Raw genomic sequence first — 17749 nt, forward strand, 5'->3', positions numbered from 1 at the left:
GAAATTTATGAAAAATTCATGAAAATGTTTTGTTTTCCTACATTCAAAACATTACCTTTCCATTGCTTTTTCATGCAAAAATATACATCTTATTAGTTGAGATTGTGTTGTATATTGCTTACTGATTTTTGGTTCAGTGGTTGTTTGTTTGAGACAGGGTCTCCCTCTTGCCCTGGAAGGTCCAGAACTTACTATGTAGACCAGGATAACTTTGTTCTTACAGGTATCTGCCTGTCTCTGCCTCCCAAATGCTGGCATTAAAGGTGCATGCTATCACACCCAGCAGTTCAGTTGTTCTGTTAGTTGTTTTTTGAAATAGGTCTCTGTATAGTCTAGGCTGGCCTTGACCTCATAATCTTCTTGCTTTAGCCTCCCAAGTTGCTAAATTGCCATGTATTACCAGCCCCTGTTATAGTTTATGGATATTTCTTTAAAAAAGAATGTGCTAGACACATAAAAGATGAACTAATAGCTTAACTATGAAATCTCTTTATAGAAAGGGATGTGTTATACCATATTTCATGAAAAATACCTTGGCATCCTTGTTCATTTTTTCTTCTATTAATATCAAATAATGAAACAACTCTTCCTTATCCACAGTCTCACTACAAAGCAGACTGGAAGAAGACCCTTGCTAAGGGTTATGACTTGAGACCGGATGCCATTCCCATTGTTGCTGCAAAAAGTTCAAGGAATATTGCTAGCGACGTAAGTCTAATCTGAAAGTAGTAAGCTATCTGCAGGTTTTAAAATCTATACATTGTGTATGAGATCGTGGACTAAAGAAGGAAGCACATAAACTATTACAGTATAAAAACATTTCCTAATATACTAAGTGCCAGTGGTTTCTTATATTGCTTCACTGAAAGTATTTTTTTAAAAATTCATTACAAAGAAAAAATACAGAGAATTTTTCTTTTTACTTGTAGAAAGTTTGGAACTCATTGATTTTACTGTGAACTTAAGAAAAATTTTTATTTGGATTTTGTCAGGAAAGAAAGTCTACTAAAATATCACTAAATCAAGTCTCCAGCATTTTTAAAGAAGATTATGGTGTTTTAATTTAACAACTTGTGTAAGAAAAAAAAAGTCTAGTGAGACAGGAGAAACAAGGAAGAATTGTAGGTTAAATAACAACACTTTAATTACTTTTCTTACAAATTAAGTTATATTTTCTTGATGAACTGATATAATTATCTTCAGAGAGTATGAATTCATTTCATTTTAAGTTCAATACTTTAAGTTCAATACTTTAATTTGTAGTAGGGCTTTGCTGAAATTCAGTCATGATTACATAAATACTTTTTAAAAGATAATGCAAATTAATAGAAATGAGATAAAAATATACATGTGCTTAATCAATAAACTTTTCAGGAACCTTTAAGTATAGTTAAAGAATCTGCTTACGAACAATTTAGATAGAAACTGCAAATTATTATAATCTTTATTATTCTCAGAATTTTGCTAGTTGTTTACTAAACATACTTTTAAAAAGCTTAGGTGTTCCTAGATTCAGACTGAATTTGGCTTTCACTTAGACTACTATACAAGTTCAATTTATCTTGAATTCCTACCCTGTCCACCTTCTGTCTATCTGTCTCTTCCAAACAGTGCAAATATAAGGAGGCATACGAGAAAGCCAAAGGCAAGCAGATCGGCTTCCTCAGTCTTCAGGATGATCCTAAACTGGTTCACTACATGAATGTGGCCAAAATACAGTCAGATCGTGAGTACAAAAAGGGCTACGAGGCCAGCAAGACCCACTACCACACGCCCTTGGATATGTTCAGTGTAACTGCTGCAAAGAAGTCTCAGGAGGTGGCAACCAACGCCAACTACAGACAGCCGTATCACAACTACACCCTCCTGCCGGATGCCTTGAACGTGGAGCACTCCAGGAACGCCATGCAGATCCAGAGCGACGTATGTACCAGTCAGCTGCCGGTGCAGTTAGTTTTCCGTTTCCACAGGTGGGAGGGAAGAAGCAGAGCCGCTTGCTCATCTTCCATCTGTCTCAACTAACTGCTCTCCCTGGGGATCCTCCACAGAGTGGCAGGATCTCATTCATTTAAATTACATGTGACCTTATTGTCACACATATATACACAGTGAGTGTGTTTGTGTGTGCGTGTATGGTTGGGCCCAAATACGATATATTCTGTGAAAAAATTGTGAGGCTCAAATGGGTGATATATAGTATTCTTCCCAATGCAAAATTTTAGCTAATTCATTTCTTCATGAGCATTTCAGTGTTTCATCACTTTTGTTTTCAATTTAGGCTTACCTGAAGCTCACTGTGTCATCCAGGCTATCCTTGAGCCTACAAACATTCTTCCTTAGCCTGCTGAATGCTAGGATAATAGGCATGTACCAGCATGCCTGGCTAAGAAAGCTAACTTTTTAAATGAGTTGTTACTTTAGGATTCACTGTTCAAAACACCATGAATACAATCAAATTTATAATTCATTTTTTCAAAAAAATGGTATTGAGCAAAAATTGGGCCTTCTCACTTTCCTCTGAACCCCCCACCCTTCTCCTTTTGATAATGAGTAAGTCTTGTAGCTAAAGAAGCCCAGGACCTGATTCTTTCTGAAATGAAATCTTCTGTTTTCATGATAAAGAATCTGTACAAATCTGACTTCACCAACTGGATGAAAGGTATTGGCTGGGTCCCGATAGACTCTCTGGAGGTAGAGAAGGCAAGGAAAGCTGGAGAGATCCTGAGCGAGAGGAAGTACCGCCAGCACCCTGAGAAGCTGAAGTTCACATACTCCATGGACACAATGGAGCAGGCGCTTAACAAAAGCAACAAGCTGACCATGGACAAGGTGAGAGCCCATGGGCTAGCCTCAGTCCCAGAAGCCTCATGGTACTCACTCCAAGGAGCCAGAAGTGCCCTATGCAATTCTTCAGCATTTTAATCTCATGGCTGGGGGCCAGGCCTTTGTAGTTTTCAGTTTTTAGACAGCTCTTCTGTATTGACCTTCAGACCATATTAAGGATGCAACAGAACTACAAAGGCTCCACATGCTTGTGAGGTGGGGTCAGATGGTACTTGTTGATTCAGGAAGAAGTCCCCTTGTTTGATGATTTTTCTCTTTGTGAATCCAGTTCCCTCAGCCGTCCTAGTGTGGCTCTCCCTCTCTTGTTCTCATTGTTACAAGCCTGTCCCGTGGTCATGTGCCTGATCTTCTTCTTGCAGAGGCTATACACTGAAAAATGGAACAAAGACAAGTCCACCATCCACGTCATGCCTGATACTCCGGACATTTTGCTCTCCAAAGTAAACCAGATTACCATGAGTGATGTAAGTAGATCAACAGCAAAGAAGGGGGTGAGAGCTGACTGGAGAAATGGCACTGGTTGCTCTTGTAAGAGGGCTGGAGTTTAGTTCCCAGCACCCACATGCTAAACTGTACCTCTAGTTCTAGGGTATCCAACATCTTCTTCTAGCCTGCATGGGCACTGCATGCATGTGGTACACACACATACATACATGCAGGCAAAACACTTATACACTTAAAATGAAGCAAATCTTTTTTAAAAGCAAGGGAAGACTGAAGGCAGTTCTTAGGGGATGTCTGACTTTTACATGCCAGCCATGTTGGAATGGGGAGCCCCATTTTACCTCAAGTAACGTGATTTTTTTTCTTTCTGTTTCCTGGTTTAGAAACTGTACAAAGCTGACTGGGAAGAGGAAAAGAAGAAAGGCTATGACCTGAGGCCTGATGCCATCTCAATAAAGGCCGCAAAAGCCTCCAGAGACATCGCCAGTGATGTGAGTGCTTCCCTGGGGCTGCCTCAAGGATGAGTGAGGGTGCAGATGAGTCAAGGTTATTCTTGCTCAGGAGGTGGAGTCAGCTCATCAGTTGGAAACACTATCCAAGGCATTTCCCTCTACCCAAGACAACTATCCCCTAGCCATTTGTTCATTGTTCATTGTAAAAATGACAGAGTCTTATTAAGTTTCTTTTGTGTATTTGAGTTATTACAGACAATTATAAGCCAATGTAAGCTTTACCTATAAGATTGACTCGTGGCCAGTCTCTCTGTTTACCTTAAGGACACACTGAGGAATCACACTCGCAGTCTTTTCTGTGCTTACACAATGTGGAGGTGGGGAGGGAAGACACTGCTTCTGAGACTACTTTCCTTGCATGCACCCAAGTGTAAGGCAGCATCTGAATATAGAGCCTTTGCTTCCTGACTCTGGTGCCCTTTCTCTGCCTGATTTTAAAGGAACTCTAAAATCCTTCAGCTCCACCAGAGCTAATGGCACCCTGTGAATGATACTTTGCTCTCTTGCCTGAATCCCTTCATTGCTGTGCTTCCCTTTCTATCCACAGTACAAATATAAACAAGCCTATGAACAAGCCAAAGGGAAGCACATCGGCTTCCGCAGCCTGGAAGACGACCCCAAGTTGGTGCACTTCATGCAGGTGGCCAAGATGCAGTCAGACAGAGAATACAAGAAGGGCTATGAGAAATCCAAGACGTCCTTCCACACCCCGGTAGACATGTTCAGTGTAGTGGCTGCCAAGAAGTCACAGGAAGTAGCCACCAACGCCAACTACAGGAACATAATCCACACCTACAACATGCTTCCTGATGCCATGAGCTTTGAGTTGGCCAAGAATATGATGCAGATTCAAAGTGATGTATGTAAAAGCAATAGAGCTGTAGAGCCTCTACCCAGATCTTAAGCAGCTCATGAGTGACAGGATGAATGACGTTTCAAAAATCCTGAAAGAAAGTAACATATAATTTCCTGATGAGATGCTTTACTTGTTATCTTGGGCTGAATTTATTTCTTTTAAAGGAGATCTGCTCTAGAAACTAAAGACTAGCTCTTCATTCTTATTGCTGTAATCATTTTGGATTCTGAATTCAGCAATAGTGAATTGATTTGGTTTTAGAAATAATGTATTAAGGGAAATAAGTCTGGCAAAGAGCATCAAGTGCATTTAAAGGCACATGAAAAGCTGGCATGGTGTGTGCCCCTGTAATCCCATCACTTGGGAGGCTGAGGGAGAGTTAAAGGCCAGGTGGGCTGCATAGGGAGACCCTGTCTCAAAAATCATAATCATAGAAGTTGATTGGCCAGCTCCTCCCTCCCAACCAGCTTTCCTTTCACGACTTTGTGCTTCCTTGTCCTCTCAATGGAATATTGAGGAGCTCATGACTGAGGCTGTTTTTAGAATGAATGTAGAGAAAACACAGGGCAGGAGGTTCAGGTTCTGAGTCAAGAATTAGCTGAAGAGGCCATTTGGCAGCTGGAGAAGTAAATTTAGATTATAAAACAAAAGCTGGGCTTAGAATTCTCCTAGAAGCATGAACCTGAGGTATGATTGACAGGTGGTACATCAGAGTCTATGCACAGTTACAGAAAGAAATGTCTCAGTTGAAGGGGGAAACCCATAAAATATATAGCAAATACTAGTGAGGATTCTGGTGTGTGTGAGGAAATTATGACAATGACAGCTAGCCAGAGACTTGGTGCTGGAGAGAAAAGAGATTTCTGGAAATCACCTACTAATGTGGGGAACTTGGTTAATAATACGTAGCCAGTCAGGAGATGACAACATCCACATGGTGGATGGATCTATTTTATTTCTTAACACATTTTCTTTATGAAGACATCAAGAAAAGTTCAATTTCTCATGTGAAGAAAAAAAAATATATATATATATAAAGAAAAGTTTGGGGCTTCAAAATGGTTGCAATTCAATATATTGTAAGTTGAAAACAAGTGAAAATTATGGCATGTTAAACGCACATTCATGATTCTTGCGAAGTTCAGTTGCTTCTGATCACTGGTTGTTTTCTCTCCTTTGCAGAATCAGTACAAGGCAGACTATGTGGACTTCATGAAGGGAATCGGGTGGCTCCCCCTGGGCTCCCTGGAAGATGAGAAAAACAAGAAAGCCATGGAGATCATTAGTGAAAAGAAGTACCGGCAGCACCCAGACACCCTGAAGCACTCCACACTGATGGACTCAATGAACATGGTTTTGGCCCAGAATAATGCAAAAATTATGAATGAAGTAAGTCTTCCAATAGGGTGATGTTTCATGTGCATCAAAATGAGTCCATTATATTTAATCTACAGATTTTACTAACACAGCTACAAGAGATCATCCTTGATGTTTGCTCTGCATAGAAAGGAGGTCCTATAGTTTACAGAAAGATAGTAATTATTCTTAAGAAGGAGTTCCCAAATGCTAAATCAGTCATTTATCTCACGGACATAAGAATAGACCACAACCTTTCTTTTTTGTTTATTTATTTGTTTTTGAGATAGGGTCTCATGTAGCCAAGGCTGGCCCCAAATTTACTGTGAAACCAAGCATGACTACGAATTTCCGATCCTCCTGCTTCCACCTCCCAAGTACTGGGATTGTAGGTTTGTGCCAACACACCTGGTTTATGCAGTGTCAGAGACTGAAGCCATGGATTCATGAGTGCTACGTGAGCACTCTTATCAACTGAGCAACATTCCCAGCCTGGGGTCTTTTCTTTTCATACACATTTTGAGAATGAATCTTGCTGAGCCACAGGGTGCCTGCCAAGAGTCAGTGTGCTTGTGATTAATTGAAAAAAAATTTGGACTGTAACATTGAACAGTTGTAGAAAATGACAGTTCTAATAGAGTTGGAAACACAGACCTGAACTCTATTAAGCCATGGCAGCTCTCCTGGAGGCTAATTCACACAGCACACTTATCCCTTTGAAAGGGACCTGTCTAAAAGACAAAGCACACAGCTCAGTGCCCTTTCTAACATTTAAAATCTACACTGTCATGAAGATGTATTTATTTTTTTAAACATTAAGTGTGATCATACCAGACTTTCAGATTGGTATGATGGTGCATGTCTGAAATAGCACTCATGAGTTTGAGACAGGAGGATCTCAGGTTGAAGCCAGTCTGGGCTACATAGTAGGATCCTGTTTCAAAAACAAAACTCAAAGAAATAAATAAGAAAGATACTTGTTTTTCTTTCAGTGTTATTGATGAAAATTTCACAATAACAATGTCAAGATGAGAGTCAAGAATGATGATTGCCGACACTGACAGAGCCTGCCAATTATCAAGTTTAGCGTTCTTGCTGCAGAGTTGAGGAACTTGGGCCCTGAGAGGAAGGCACCTCCAGGAGACTGTTTCAATGGCTTGGTGGATTCTCATGACTAGCCTCTGCCTTTCCACTAGAATTACAGACCCATTAGCCATGTAGTGATTTATATTAAATTAACCACGCATAATTTAGTCCTTCTTCATACTGTCATGTACTCAAGTATTTGGTGACTCTGTTTGGCTCGGGGCTACCATATTGGATTATATAAAACATTTTCATCATTGCAGAAAATTTTTGTGCATAACACAAGACCAAAACATAGATAGCCATAGACAGTATGCCACAGTGGTACAATTAACAGAACCTACAAAGGAGTTTATATTCATGTAATGTTTTAATATTGTGAAAATGAGAAATCCTGATGTTCATTATCCTATAGAAATCTTTTTTAGGTGTGCAAAGATACATATGTTTCTTGCAAGTTGGACTTTCTGGAAAGAGATGCTGGGATAGAATTTGGGGCTTGCAGGGTTGTTTTTCTCTTTGCTGATAGCACTTGTAGGAGGGAGGGCTGGCCAGAGGGAGAAATTGAACTGTGACGCAGACCTGGCACAGACTCGGTGTCGTGAGAGGCCCTTGGTGACACCTGTTGGAAACACAGGGCACTGGGCTGAAATGGATATGCGGCTTTTGTCCCCATTCTGGTGAGCCATTGACCTTGGCTATCTGGGAAGGGATGTGAGGCAGCAAATCTGAAGCAGTTGAGCAAAAGAAACTGCCTGTCAAAAGCTGGGCAGCAGTCTTTCCTTGACTGGATATGTCCCAGTGCATTTTGAACCCACCACAAGGAGCCTGGAGTTGCTGCTCGTAGCAGAAAAAGCCTGGAAACCACAAATTAATGTCTGTCAATGGAGAACTGGTTCAATCAGTTGAGTCGCCCCTTCTAACAAGAGACCACAGCTTCCTACCATGAAGTAAATTATTTTTTAGACGGTTCTGAGGCATCCTACCTATGGTTTGAAGTAAAAAAAGGAAACTGTCGAGCAATATGTGTTAGATGATTTCATTTACATTTTAAAAGGACTGGGCATAGCAATATGCGTAGAAAATTCTAGGTGGGAGATTCCATCTGCAGAGTTAAGACAAAGGGAGGGTGCTTGTACTTTCTGTCTTCTGCCTTCATTGTGTTGTTTCAGTGAGCACCTTTATCATTTTAAAAGATACATAAAATATTGTTGTATATGTGTAATGATGTTTATGTGTCGAGTGAGCTGTTTTTTAAGATTTTTAAGCACTACCTTCCACTTTTTCCTCAGCACCTCTATAAACAAGCGTGGGAAGCTGACAAGACCAAAGTCCACATCATGCCTGATATCCCCCAGATTGTTCTGGCGAAAGCAAATGCAATTAATATGAGTGATGTAAGTATAACCTTCCTGCCTGTTTTTATCTTTCTTTCCAGTCTGTTTCAACCAGTAATAGCAACTTAACTCATCAAAGTCTCACTCAATTAAGAGTGTGAATATGTTAAAGTTACAACAAAAGACAAATGAGCGTCTTGCCCTCTCTAATATGGCTCTGCTAAAACTTGGAGTAGGCCTGTCAGTGGTGCTGGGACAGCAGTTAGACTCTAAAGGGTAACTGGGCTTCGTTTTGGGGCGGGCCCTCATTGAGCTAGGAAACTTGGCAGAAAAGAAGGGGCTGGAGTCCAAAGAGAACCTTATTCTTAGGGAACTCTCCACCAAGCTGTTGAGATGGTCCTTAAAAAAAAAAAGAGTTGAAATAATAGAAAAGTTGAACATCTTGAACAAATTGGAGCAAGCTCTACAATCCGGAATGTGAAGTATTTGTTAGAAAATGCATGTGATATTTGATTTCACTTTCTTCTCAGCCTGGACACTGTTGCTAGGAAATCCTCCAGTCCTACCAGTTTTTTCTTTTCTTTGTATGAATTCCACAGAGATCTGGAATTGCTGACACTTTTTTGTTATTGTGGCATGCACATAATTATACATAAGTAAAAGAATCCATTGTAAGGCTGTTGGGTATTCTGGTGTGTGAAGACGGTTGTTTTGTAGTCTTCCTTTAACTTTTATTTGATAAAAAATAAATCAGTAAGAATCAACTGGATTTTCATGTCTTTATAGTATATTTACAATCTCATAGAAACCAGTACCTTTTACTTTTTCTGATGATATATTAAAAATACATTTGATTTTAAATAGTTGGGTTTTTTTCTCTCAAACTTAAAAATGTTACTTAGAACATTCCATCATCGAACCATCAATGAAGCGTCTACCCAGCGTAAAAGGGATGCTGCAGGCTCTCCCATCGCCTTTATCTCTCTTTACAGAAAATCTACAAACTGTCTTTGGAAGAGTCTAAAAAGAAAGGCTACGATCTCAGAACGGACGCAATTCCTATCAAAGCTGCCAAGGCATCTCGAGATATTGCAAGTGACGTAAGTGAGAAGGCTAGCCCACAACCAAGCTGAAGGAGAACTGAGCTCTGAAAACACCAAAGTGTATGAAATGTGAAGAAAAACAAAGTCAACAACCTAAGTCTGTGAACAGACTTGCTATGTTCTATGAGTGTCTTTGACCATGTTTGTGTGTTCTCTCCGGCATTTCTGGGGAAACAAACCAGAATGCCAACTGAGTTAGGGCCCTTTTAGATCTCTGCTTCTGGCCTCAGGAATGTCTAGCAATGTTGGGCTGGAGTGCTGCTCACTGGGGCTGATGATGACTGGTTTTAAAGTAATCAGAAAATTTGCGCACTAGCTGTTAAACCATTAATTGCTTGATATCAACCGTGGTGGGAGAATATAGCCCAGAAATTGGTGAACCCTGTGAGTAGGGCTCCCCACACCCTGAGAAAGCTGGTGTACCTCATATGAAACTCATTTGAACCTGGTTTGTGTCCCAGAAGTCTACTCCCAGGAGTGTTGGATTACAGGAAGGGTGAGAGAAGTGCATTTCAAAGCCCTCCTTCCTGGCCGCCTCTCAGCCGTACCTGTCCTTACCTTCTTTCCTGTGCAGGACTTCCCACTCCCACTTATTGCTGAGGTTCTGAGTTCTCCGTCCAGTACAATGAAGTCATTTCTTTCCTGGCTGTCTAAGAAGCATCCCATGGATCAGGATCTCCCTCTATAGAAGTTGGGGTGGGAATAGCAAAATTTCTTCCCCATTTTACCAGTTTGGACATTCTTCACAGAAAAGCAACTCCACAAATATAAAGCTACTGTAAAATTACGTTGTGTGTTCCATAAATGAACCCGTTCTCAGCAGCAAATGGCTGGCTGGTTTACTTCTCAGGGCAGCAGAGGCTGCTTAAACCGTGCTTGGCTTTTCTCTCCTTTGCTGTGATCTTACTGTAACAGCAGAGTGCGTGCACAAGTCAGTGTAATACGGGATCATAGAATCTGCACCCTGGTCCTCAGTTACCCAGAACTCATGGGCTTCTCTGATTTCTCCATGTAGTTACCTATAAAATGGGAGCAAAAACTTAACTGTCTGCCTCACAAGGCTGAGTTTTGAGAATCAGGTTATATGCACAAATGTCAAAAAAATGTTTTATCAACAGTGGATCTGTATGCAAGTACTATTTTTATGAAATACAGAATATTGAATATTTTTTAGTTAAGAGAATTGTTCTTCATGTTGATTTCCTATTTTCCTCACAGTATAAATACAAATATAATTATGAAAAGGAGAAAGGAAAAATGGTTGGTTTTCGTAGTCTTGAGGATGATCCCAAATTAGTCCATTCCATGCAAGTGGCTAAGATGCAGTCTGATCGGGAATACAAGAAAAACTATGAGAAGACGAAGACCAGCTACCACACCCCTGCCGACATGCTCAGCGTGACAGCTGCCAAGGATGCGCAAGCCAACATCACCAACACCAACTACAAACACCTGATTCATAAGTACATCCTCCTCCCAGACGCAATGAACATCGAGCTGACCAGGAATATGAATCACATCCAGAGTGATGTAAGACTGTCTTTTTGCAGGGGCCAGGGGTAGGGGTTATGACTGGATCTCCTGCAAGGGCGGTGAGATCACATCAATTGTATGTGGCATACTTTTGTGTCTACATTGATGAGGTAGAAAATAGAATATTCTGTTGTCTTTATAGAATGAATATAAGCAAGACTACAATGAATGGTACAAAGGACTTGGCTGGAGCCCAGCTGGTTCCCTAGAAGTGGAGAAGGCCAAGAAAGCAACTGAATATGCCAGTGATCAAAAGTACCGCCAGCACCCCAGCAACTTCCAGTTTAAGAAGCTGAATGATTCCATGGACATGGTGCTTGCCAAGCAGAACGCTCATACCATGAATAAGGTAATGAGAACGGTACCCTTCCATGTCATTCACACTTGAGAGGGTAACAGGCTCTGGCCCTTGTTTAGGAAGCTGAACTTTCCACCACACCTAGGCAGTGGCAGACAGTTCTAGAACATTGCCCTGTACTGTGTTTCAATGTCCACCTTTACATTGTCTTCCTTTGTCTGTCTACCTATGTTAGAAAATTGCCTATATTTTTAATCATTATACCTTAAGTACTTTCAGTCCATTGTAGATGATGGAAAATACACAAATTACTTTTTAAATATGAGCATGAAGCCATGCATGGCAGCACCCATCTGTAATTCCAGCATTCCTGTGTATGGCAGGTTTTTAAAATAAAAGAGTCTGAGTTTTTTTTTTTATGTCTCTTCTAAGCTATGTCTTATGTTAGTATTGTCTGATTCCAATTGTATACATTTAAATATTGTTTGTTTTCATTCCTGTTTATACTTAACAATTACTCAGATTTCAAATATCTTTTCTCTCACTCCTAGTATTTGTACACTGTTGACTGGAATAAAGATAAAACCAAGATTCACGTGATGCCTGATACACCAGATATTTTGCAAGCCAAGCAAAATCAAACACTGTATAGTCAGGTAAAAAAAAAAGCATAAATATTGATGATATGTTTTGTCTCAAAACTTACTGATTTGTAAACTGACACAATAGAAAATAACTGAGAAATGCTGAAGCCATAGAAGTGAATGAGTTAAACTCTTTGGCCTGGAAAGGTTTTAAGACAGAGTGACGAGTAAGGGCTTGCCTCTGCTGTGTGTTCCATGGAGGCAGAAGCTATGTCTGTTTGGTTTAGCTCTGTGTTCATTGTGCTTGGTGCAAAGTCAAATATCCATAAATAACAGCTGAAACATACCATTACATCACACAAACATGGTATGAGCTCTGACTTTGGCATTTATGAGTTGTTTGATATTGGACAAGCCACCTATTCTAAACCTCGGTTCCCTCCTTCCTGAAATCAAGATCATAAAAGTGCCTGGGACATTGGACTGCTATAAGGAACAGATGAGAAATTCTACAAGGTATTCAGCATAGTCCATGGCACATAGAAACTCCTAGATGGCTATTTGCTACTTTTGTTACTACCCAGATTTTAACAGACATACCTCTAACAAATTTGAGTAGAAATGCTAACATATTTCTTATAATATAGAAAACTCATTTTAGTTGTTACTTTTATCATTTGGTTAGTTAAATTTTTATAATCTTATTCTCCTTTTATGAATTATCTTAATGTCAGTGTTTAAAACAGTGAGCTCAGATGATAGTTAACAGCAGGAAGAAAGGTACCTTGTAAACCTGATAGGACCAGAGTGTTGCAAACTAGTAGAAGTGTTCAACTACACAACCACATCAAAATGGAAAGAAAAACAAATCCAGACTACATGATGACAGGTCAGCATTCTGTCTCCTCCGTCAAGCTGTCAGTTTAGAGTCAGAGTAGATGATTTTAGGATCCTACATCCTCTCTCTACATAAATTTCTACTTAATTATCTGGGATTTTTTAATATAGAAAGAACAGTATTAAAGTGTTTCTTTGATTTTTCAGAAACTCTATAAACTTGGATGGGAAGAAGCTTTGAAGAAAGGCTATGATCTCCCTGTTGATGCAATATCTGTACAGCTGGCCAAGACCTCCAGGGACATTGCTAGTGATGTAAGTGCTAGTTTGGGCATAAGGATGCATTTTTATCTGGTTGGCTGACTTAATGTTGGAAACTTTTGAAATGTAGTTCTGTTCCCTTCACCTTCTCCTACCCTCTTTGTTACCCAGAATTGTCTCTTTTTCTCTTTTTTTAACCCCTCCTCAAACATCAAAATGGTCTTTCCTAATGACCTACTAGGACAGAGCCCCCTCTAAGACTCATTATACTAAGATGCTGTGTTTCCAGATAGCACAAAGAAAATAGACATTACAGGTTTTTATTCTTTGCCTAAAATTAATATTCTTATTTTCTATTTGTTTATTTTAGACAAATTCAAATGACCAGATAATAAATCAATCTTAGCAATCTGGCATTGATAGTTTTACCTGCAGGTATCTAAAAATTAGCCATCAGTTATTTTTATTTTGTCCTTCCTTGAACTTACATAAATTTAATAAAATAGTTTGAGCATTGAAGATCCAGAAAAATTCAGGACTTCGGGGTTAAGATCCAGAGAGCTTTATTTGACACTCTGCTAGATAATCTGGATATCTGGTTCATGGAAAAAAGACACTTGTGTTCTAAAATGTAGCTTCCAATTATGACTTGAATAGGTAGGGCATTCATTGAGCAAGCTACCTATGCCCCTACTGAGTCATTAAATTTTTATATATTATACTTCATTTGCATATAGATAAATATTTCATTTTGTTAATCCCAAAAATTAACTAGAAAAAAAATTAAAGGATCTGGGACAAGCAAGATGCCTCTGTAGGTAAAGGAGCTTGCCACCAAGCCTGACTTACCTGAGTTCAATTCCTGGAACTCACATAGTGAAAGGAGAGGACTAACTCCCATAAGTTGTCTTCTGACCTCACAGCATTGTGGTATGCATGCACCCTAGCACATACACACAGACATACAAGTAAACAAATAAATGTAATAAAATTAATTTATGGGGCCAACAATATGGCTTAGCAGGTAATGGCACTTGCTTCCAAGCCTGACAACCTGAGTTTTATCCCAGGGATTCACATGGTGGAAGGAGAAAACCGACTCTAGCATGTTGTCCTCTGACTTCCACATGCACACTGTGGTATGAGCAATTCCCCACTAAATAAATAAATAAAGTGAAATTTAGATTTTAAAAAATTATTTAAGAAAAAAGATTCAAAGGATCTTGGTTTTAAGAACCAGTTGCCAAAATTTCATAAGAAAGTACAACCTCTTAACCAAAAATCTTTAAAACAAAGATTCATGATTTGGTTCAAAATATAGGCTGAACTAGAGTAGAGAAAATGTACCTGAAAACAGAATCTGGCAAGAGATTCAAAGACTATAAAAGGAAATTCTATCGTGGCCCTCTCAAAATGCCAGGATATCTCCATATATCTATCTATATCTATGGATATCTATCTATGTATCTCTGGCTTTCAGGTCAAAACCTCATTAAATTGAATCAAAAGGATGATAAACCTGAAGCAATAATGATGTCTGAGTGCCTCACAGAAAGCAAACTCATTTTCATTGAGAGTTATATGCTAAAGATAGCTTAGCGATCGAATGAATAACATTGACAATTTCCAAGCAACCCATGTTCAACAGTTGAAAGTTCCTTTTCTTGTGAATCCATTTGAAACTTTTGAAATCTTACCCTAAAATTGAATTGGTGTAAATAAACTTTCCCACCACTGTGGAAATTTTATTTCCTCTCAAATTCAAATGGTTCCTGTATCTATAAAATTTCATAAAGTTGGAGCTATGTTTTGAATATGTAATTAGTTTGTAATAAGTTAGAATAGAATTTAGAGTTAGAAGATAGAGTGGTTATTCAATGCAATCTCCTGCTTGGCACCCTAACTTCTCTTCGTCTTTGGTTGTGTTGACATTTACAAAGAGGAATTTCATGATCCTTCAGGGCAGGCCATTTCTCTGTGGGATCATGCTTAATTGTTATTATATAATTCTTTATGTTGACTGTTAATAATTTATCAGTCAGCTCTAAGTCTCTGTTTTAGAATATCACCAAGTAGCTTATTTCTTCTTCTACTGATATTTCTTCAAACACTGCAAGCTTCTTATTCTCCTTTGGTTTTCATTTCGCAAGTTTTTCATTCTCCTATTAGTGGTCCATACTATTCATGGTTTATTCTGTTTGTTTTTTGGTTTTTTTCCTTTTAAAACTCCTCTTAAAATAGGGCGTCTCACATTTTAGTGTTTTTGTTGATGCAGGAGCTCAAGCCAAAGTCAATGAGCTTCTGACAGGCATTTCCCACAGAACTAATGGCTCTACTTTTATTAAAAGCAATTTTGTCAGGTTGTCTGCTGTGAGGATTGTGTTAATTAGCTTTTGTATCACTGTGACCATAATACCTCACAGAGACAATGGAAATAAGGAAAGATGTAGTGTTTTGATTCACTGTTTCAGAGAGTTCACCCATCATGGCAAAGAGGGCCCAGTGTAGCAACTCAGTTCACATGATGGGAGGCCAGGAAGTGAGAGAAAGGAATGCTGGCATGCAGCTGGCTTTCTCCTCTTCCTCTGCCATTCAGCCCAGGCCCCTAATTCATGGACTGGTGCAACTCATATACACAGTGGGTCTTTCCCTTCTGGAAATGTCCTTTACAGATTTATCTAGTGGTGTGCCTGAGTCTTTTAGGTGATTCTATATCCCATCAAGGTGATAGTGCAAATTAACCATCACCAGGGTATTGTCAACTTAAAGTTCAAAATAGTTCACATGCATATAATCTGAGGGAACAGAGCTACTTCTGTGAGTTTTATGTTTAGCACCTAATATTAAGTAAATCTCCATGTGCTCCTTAGCACGGTTGTTGTCGTGGAGTATTAATGTAATTTTTCCCAAGTAAATCTAAATTCTGAATTTTACTGTTGCTTTCTTAAATTTATTTTTATCCACTTGATAAGATGTTGAGCTCTTGTGAATTTTTCTTTCTAATCTAAAATATCAAGATATTCTTAACTACCTGTGCTTGTAAGACAGAGATTCCAAAAAAACCAAGCTATATGATATAGCCATGTGACAAATTTCTAAACTAACCTACATGTTAGCTTGTTTACCAAGTCATGAATCTTCCTAATTTTTCTACCATTCAGCCCATATTTTTTCCCACAAGGTCATTCCCATAAGTATGCAGCAAGCCCTTTGCTAAATGTTATCCTGAAGTAAGCCACACAGTGTTTAGCACATGTTTCTGCCTTTGGTTAGAGTTAATTTTTCATAATAACCTCTCTCTTTTTTCCTTTTCTGTGAATTTTTGTGCATTTCATATAATACATCTTCATCATATTTAGACACCCTCTCATATCTGTACCCTCCCAAAGCCCCCTCACCAGATTTCTTGCATTCTGTCATATATATTAAGACCTGTCAAGTCAAGTTTTTGTCCCCAGATGTCTCTCGGTGAGTCCATCCACTGGAGTCTGGTCAGCTTATCTAACATCACTCCTTTAAAGAAGACCACCTCTCCTCACCCAGTTATGATCAGCTACCAGTGGTCTCAGCTAAGGTTGAGGCTCCTTGACCATTTCCCCAGTTTTATGCTGGGATTTTGTCTGGTTTGCTTTTGCATGGGCCTTGTGCATGCTGTCACCATTACTGTAAGTTCATGTGAGTGAGTTCCCAGAAGCCTGGAAAACTCTGTTTCCTTGTGGTCATCCACCACCCCCAGCTCTTACAATCTTTCTGCCCCCTCTTCAGCAGTGGGGCCTAAGCCCTGGGTGGCTGAGGTTTAATATAGGAGTTCTATCTAGAGACACACATTCAATATCTCTTACTCTACATTTTGGCCAGTTGTGGCTTTCCGTGTTGATCACCATCTGTTGCATGAGGAAACCTCACTGGTGAGAGTTGAGAGATGCATTAGTGTTCTCTCTACCCCTTGTTCCACTGTGTTCTGTGAGCCTAGGTGTAGACATTCCATTGCAGATGTGTCACTTAGGGCTGGGCATCTCACAGTCATTTATTCTCTGTGTTTGACCAATTGTGGAACTCTGTAATAGTCTCTGTCTGTTGCAAAATGATGACTTCTATCTTTTTTTAAATAAATAATTTATTAAGAATTTCATACATGCATATAAGGTGTTTTGATCAAATCCATGCCCAATCCCTCCCCTCCAACTCCTCCCATATCTCCCCATCACTTTTTTTCTGATAACTTTATGTACTTTTTCTTCTTTGATTTATTTTTTATGAGGCTTTTGGCTACTCTAACATTCCCCCCTCCAAAGAAGTAACCCTAAAATCTTTTAAGGATTAGATAAAAGCTCCCAAATCTTTTCAACATTTTTGGCCTTTGGCATGGGGTAGGCTGCTAAGAGGCCCAAGGACGTTGTGACTTTTAGCCAAGAAACTGGCTACTTTGGGGGGGGGGTCTTTTTACCCTAACTGCCTAGCCAATTCCTATCCCCTATTCTTATCACACCATCCTCTGAAGAGGTTACCCAAATTGCCAATAGGGATTAGGGATGCAGACTGCTCTGGCTTCTTCCATGCTGAACAGGGATGCAGGGTGAGGCAATTGGAGTACCCCTTCAGTGGGTCTATCTAAAAGACTCCCAAATTGTATAACTCTTATTTCGAGGAAAAAAAGAAAGTCCTTGAATCATGAATAGGAGATGTGAAGGAGAAGTA

General features: G+C 39.4%; 1 protein-coding gene across 1 annotated transcript in view; it reads left to right on the forward strand.

The window, feature by feature from the left end:
• Window positions 1-17749, forward strand: part of LOC103738124 (nebulin) — a gene marked incomplete at its 3' end in the record, with an annotated part of 99207 nt that overhangs the window by 58323 nt on the left and 23135 nt on the right. Inside the window, 13 exon segments of the mRNA XM_008837955.2 lie at window positions 601-708; window positions 1612-1923; window positions 2623-2829; window positions 3204-3308; window positions 3672-3779; window positions 4348-4659; window positions 5839-6045; window positions 8391-8495; window positions 9428-9535; window positions 10757-11068; window positions 11214-11420; window positions 11921-12025; window positions 12998-13105. Of these exon segments, the coding sequence (XP_008836177.2) occupies window positions 601-708; window positions 1612-1923; window positions 2623-2829; window positions 3204-3308; window positions 3672-3779; window positions 4348-4659; window positions 5839-6045; window positions 8391-8495; window positions 9428-9535; window positions 10757-11068; window positions 11214-11420; window positions 11921-12025; window positions 12998-13105 (2304 nt within the window).

Source organism: Nannospalax galili, unplaced genomic scaffold (assembly GCF_000622305.1).
Source record: "Nannospalax galili isolate Female #2095 unplaced genomic scaffold, S.galili_v1.0 scaffold499, whole genome shotgun sequence".
NCBI lineage: Eukaryota > Metazoa > Chordata > Mammalia > Rodentia > Spalacidae > Nannospalax > Nannospalax galili.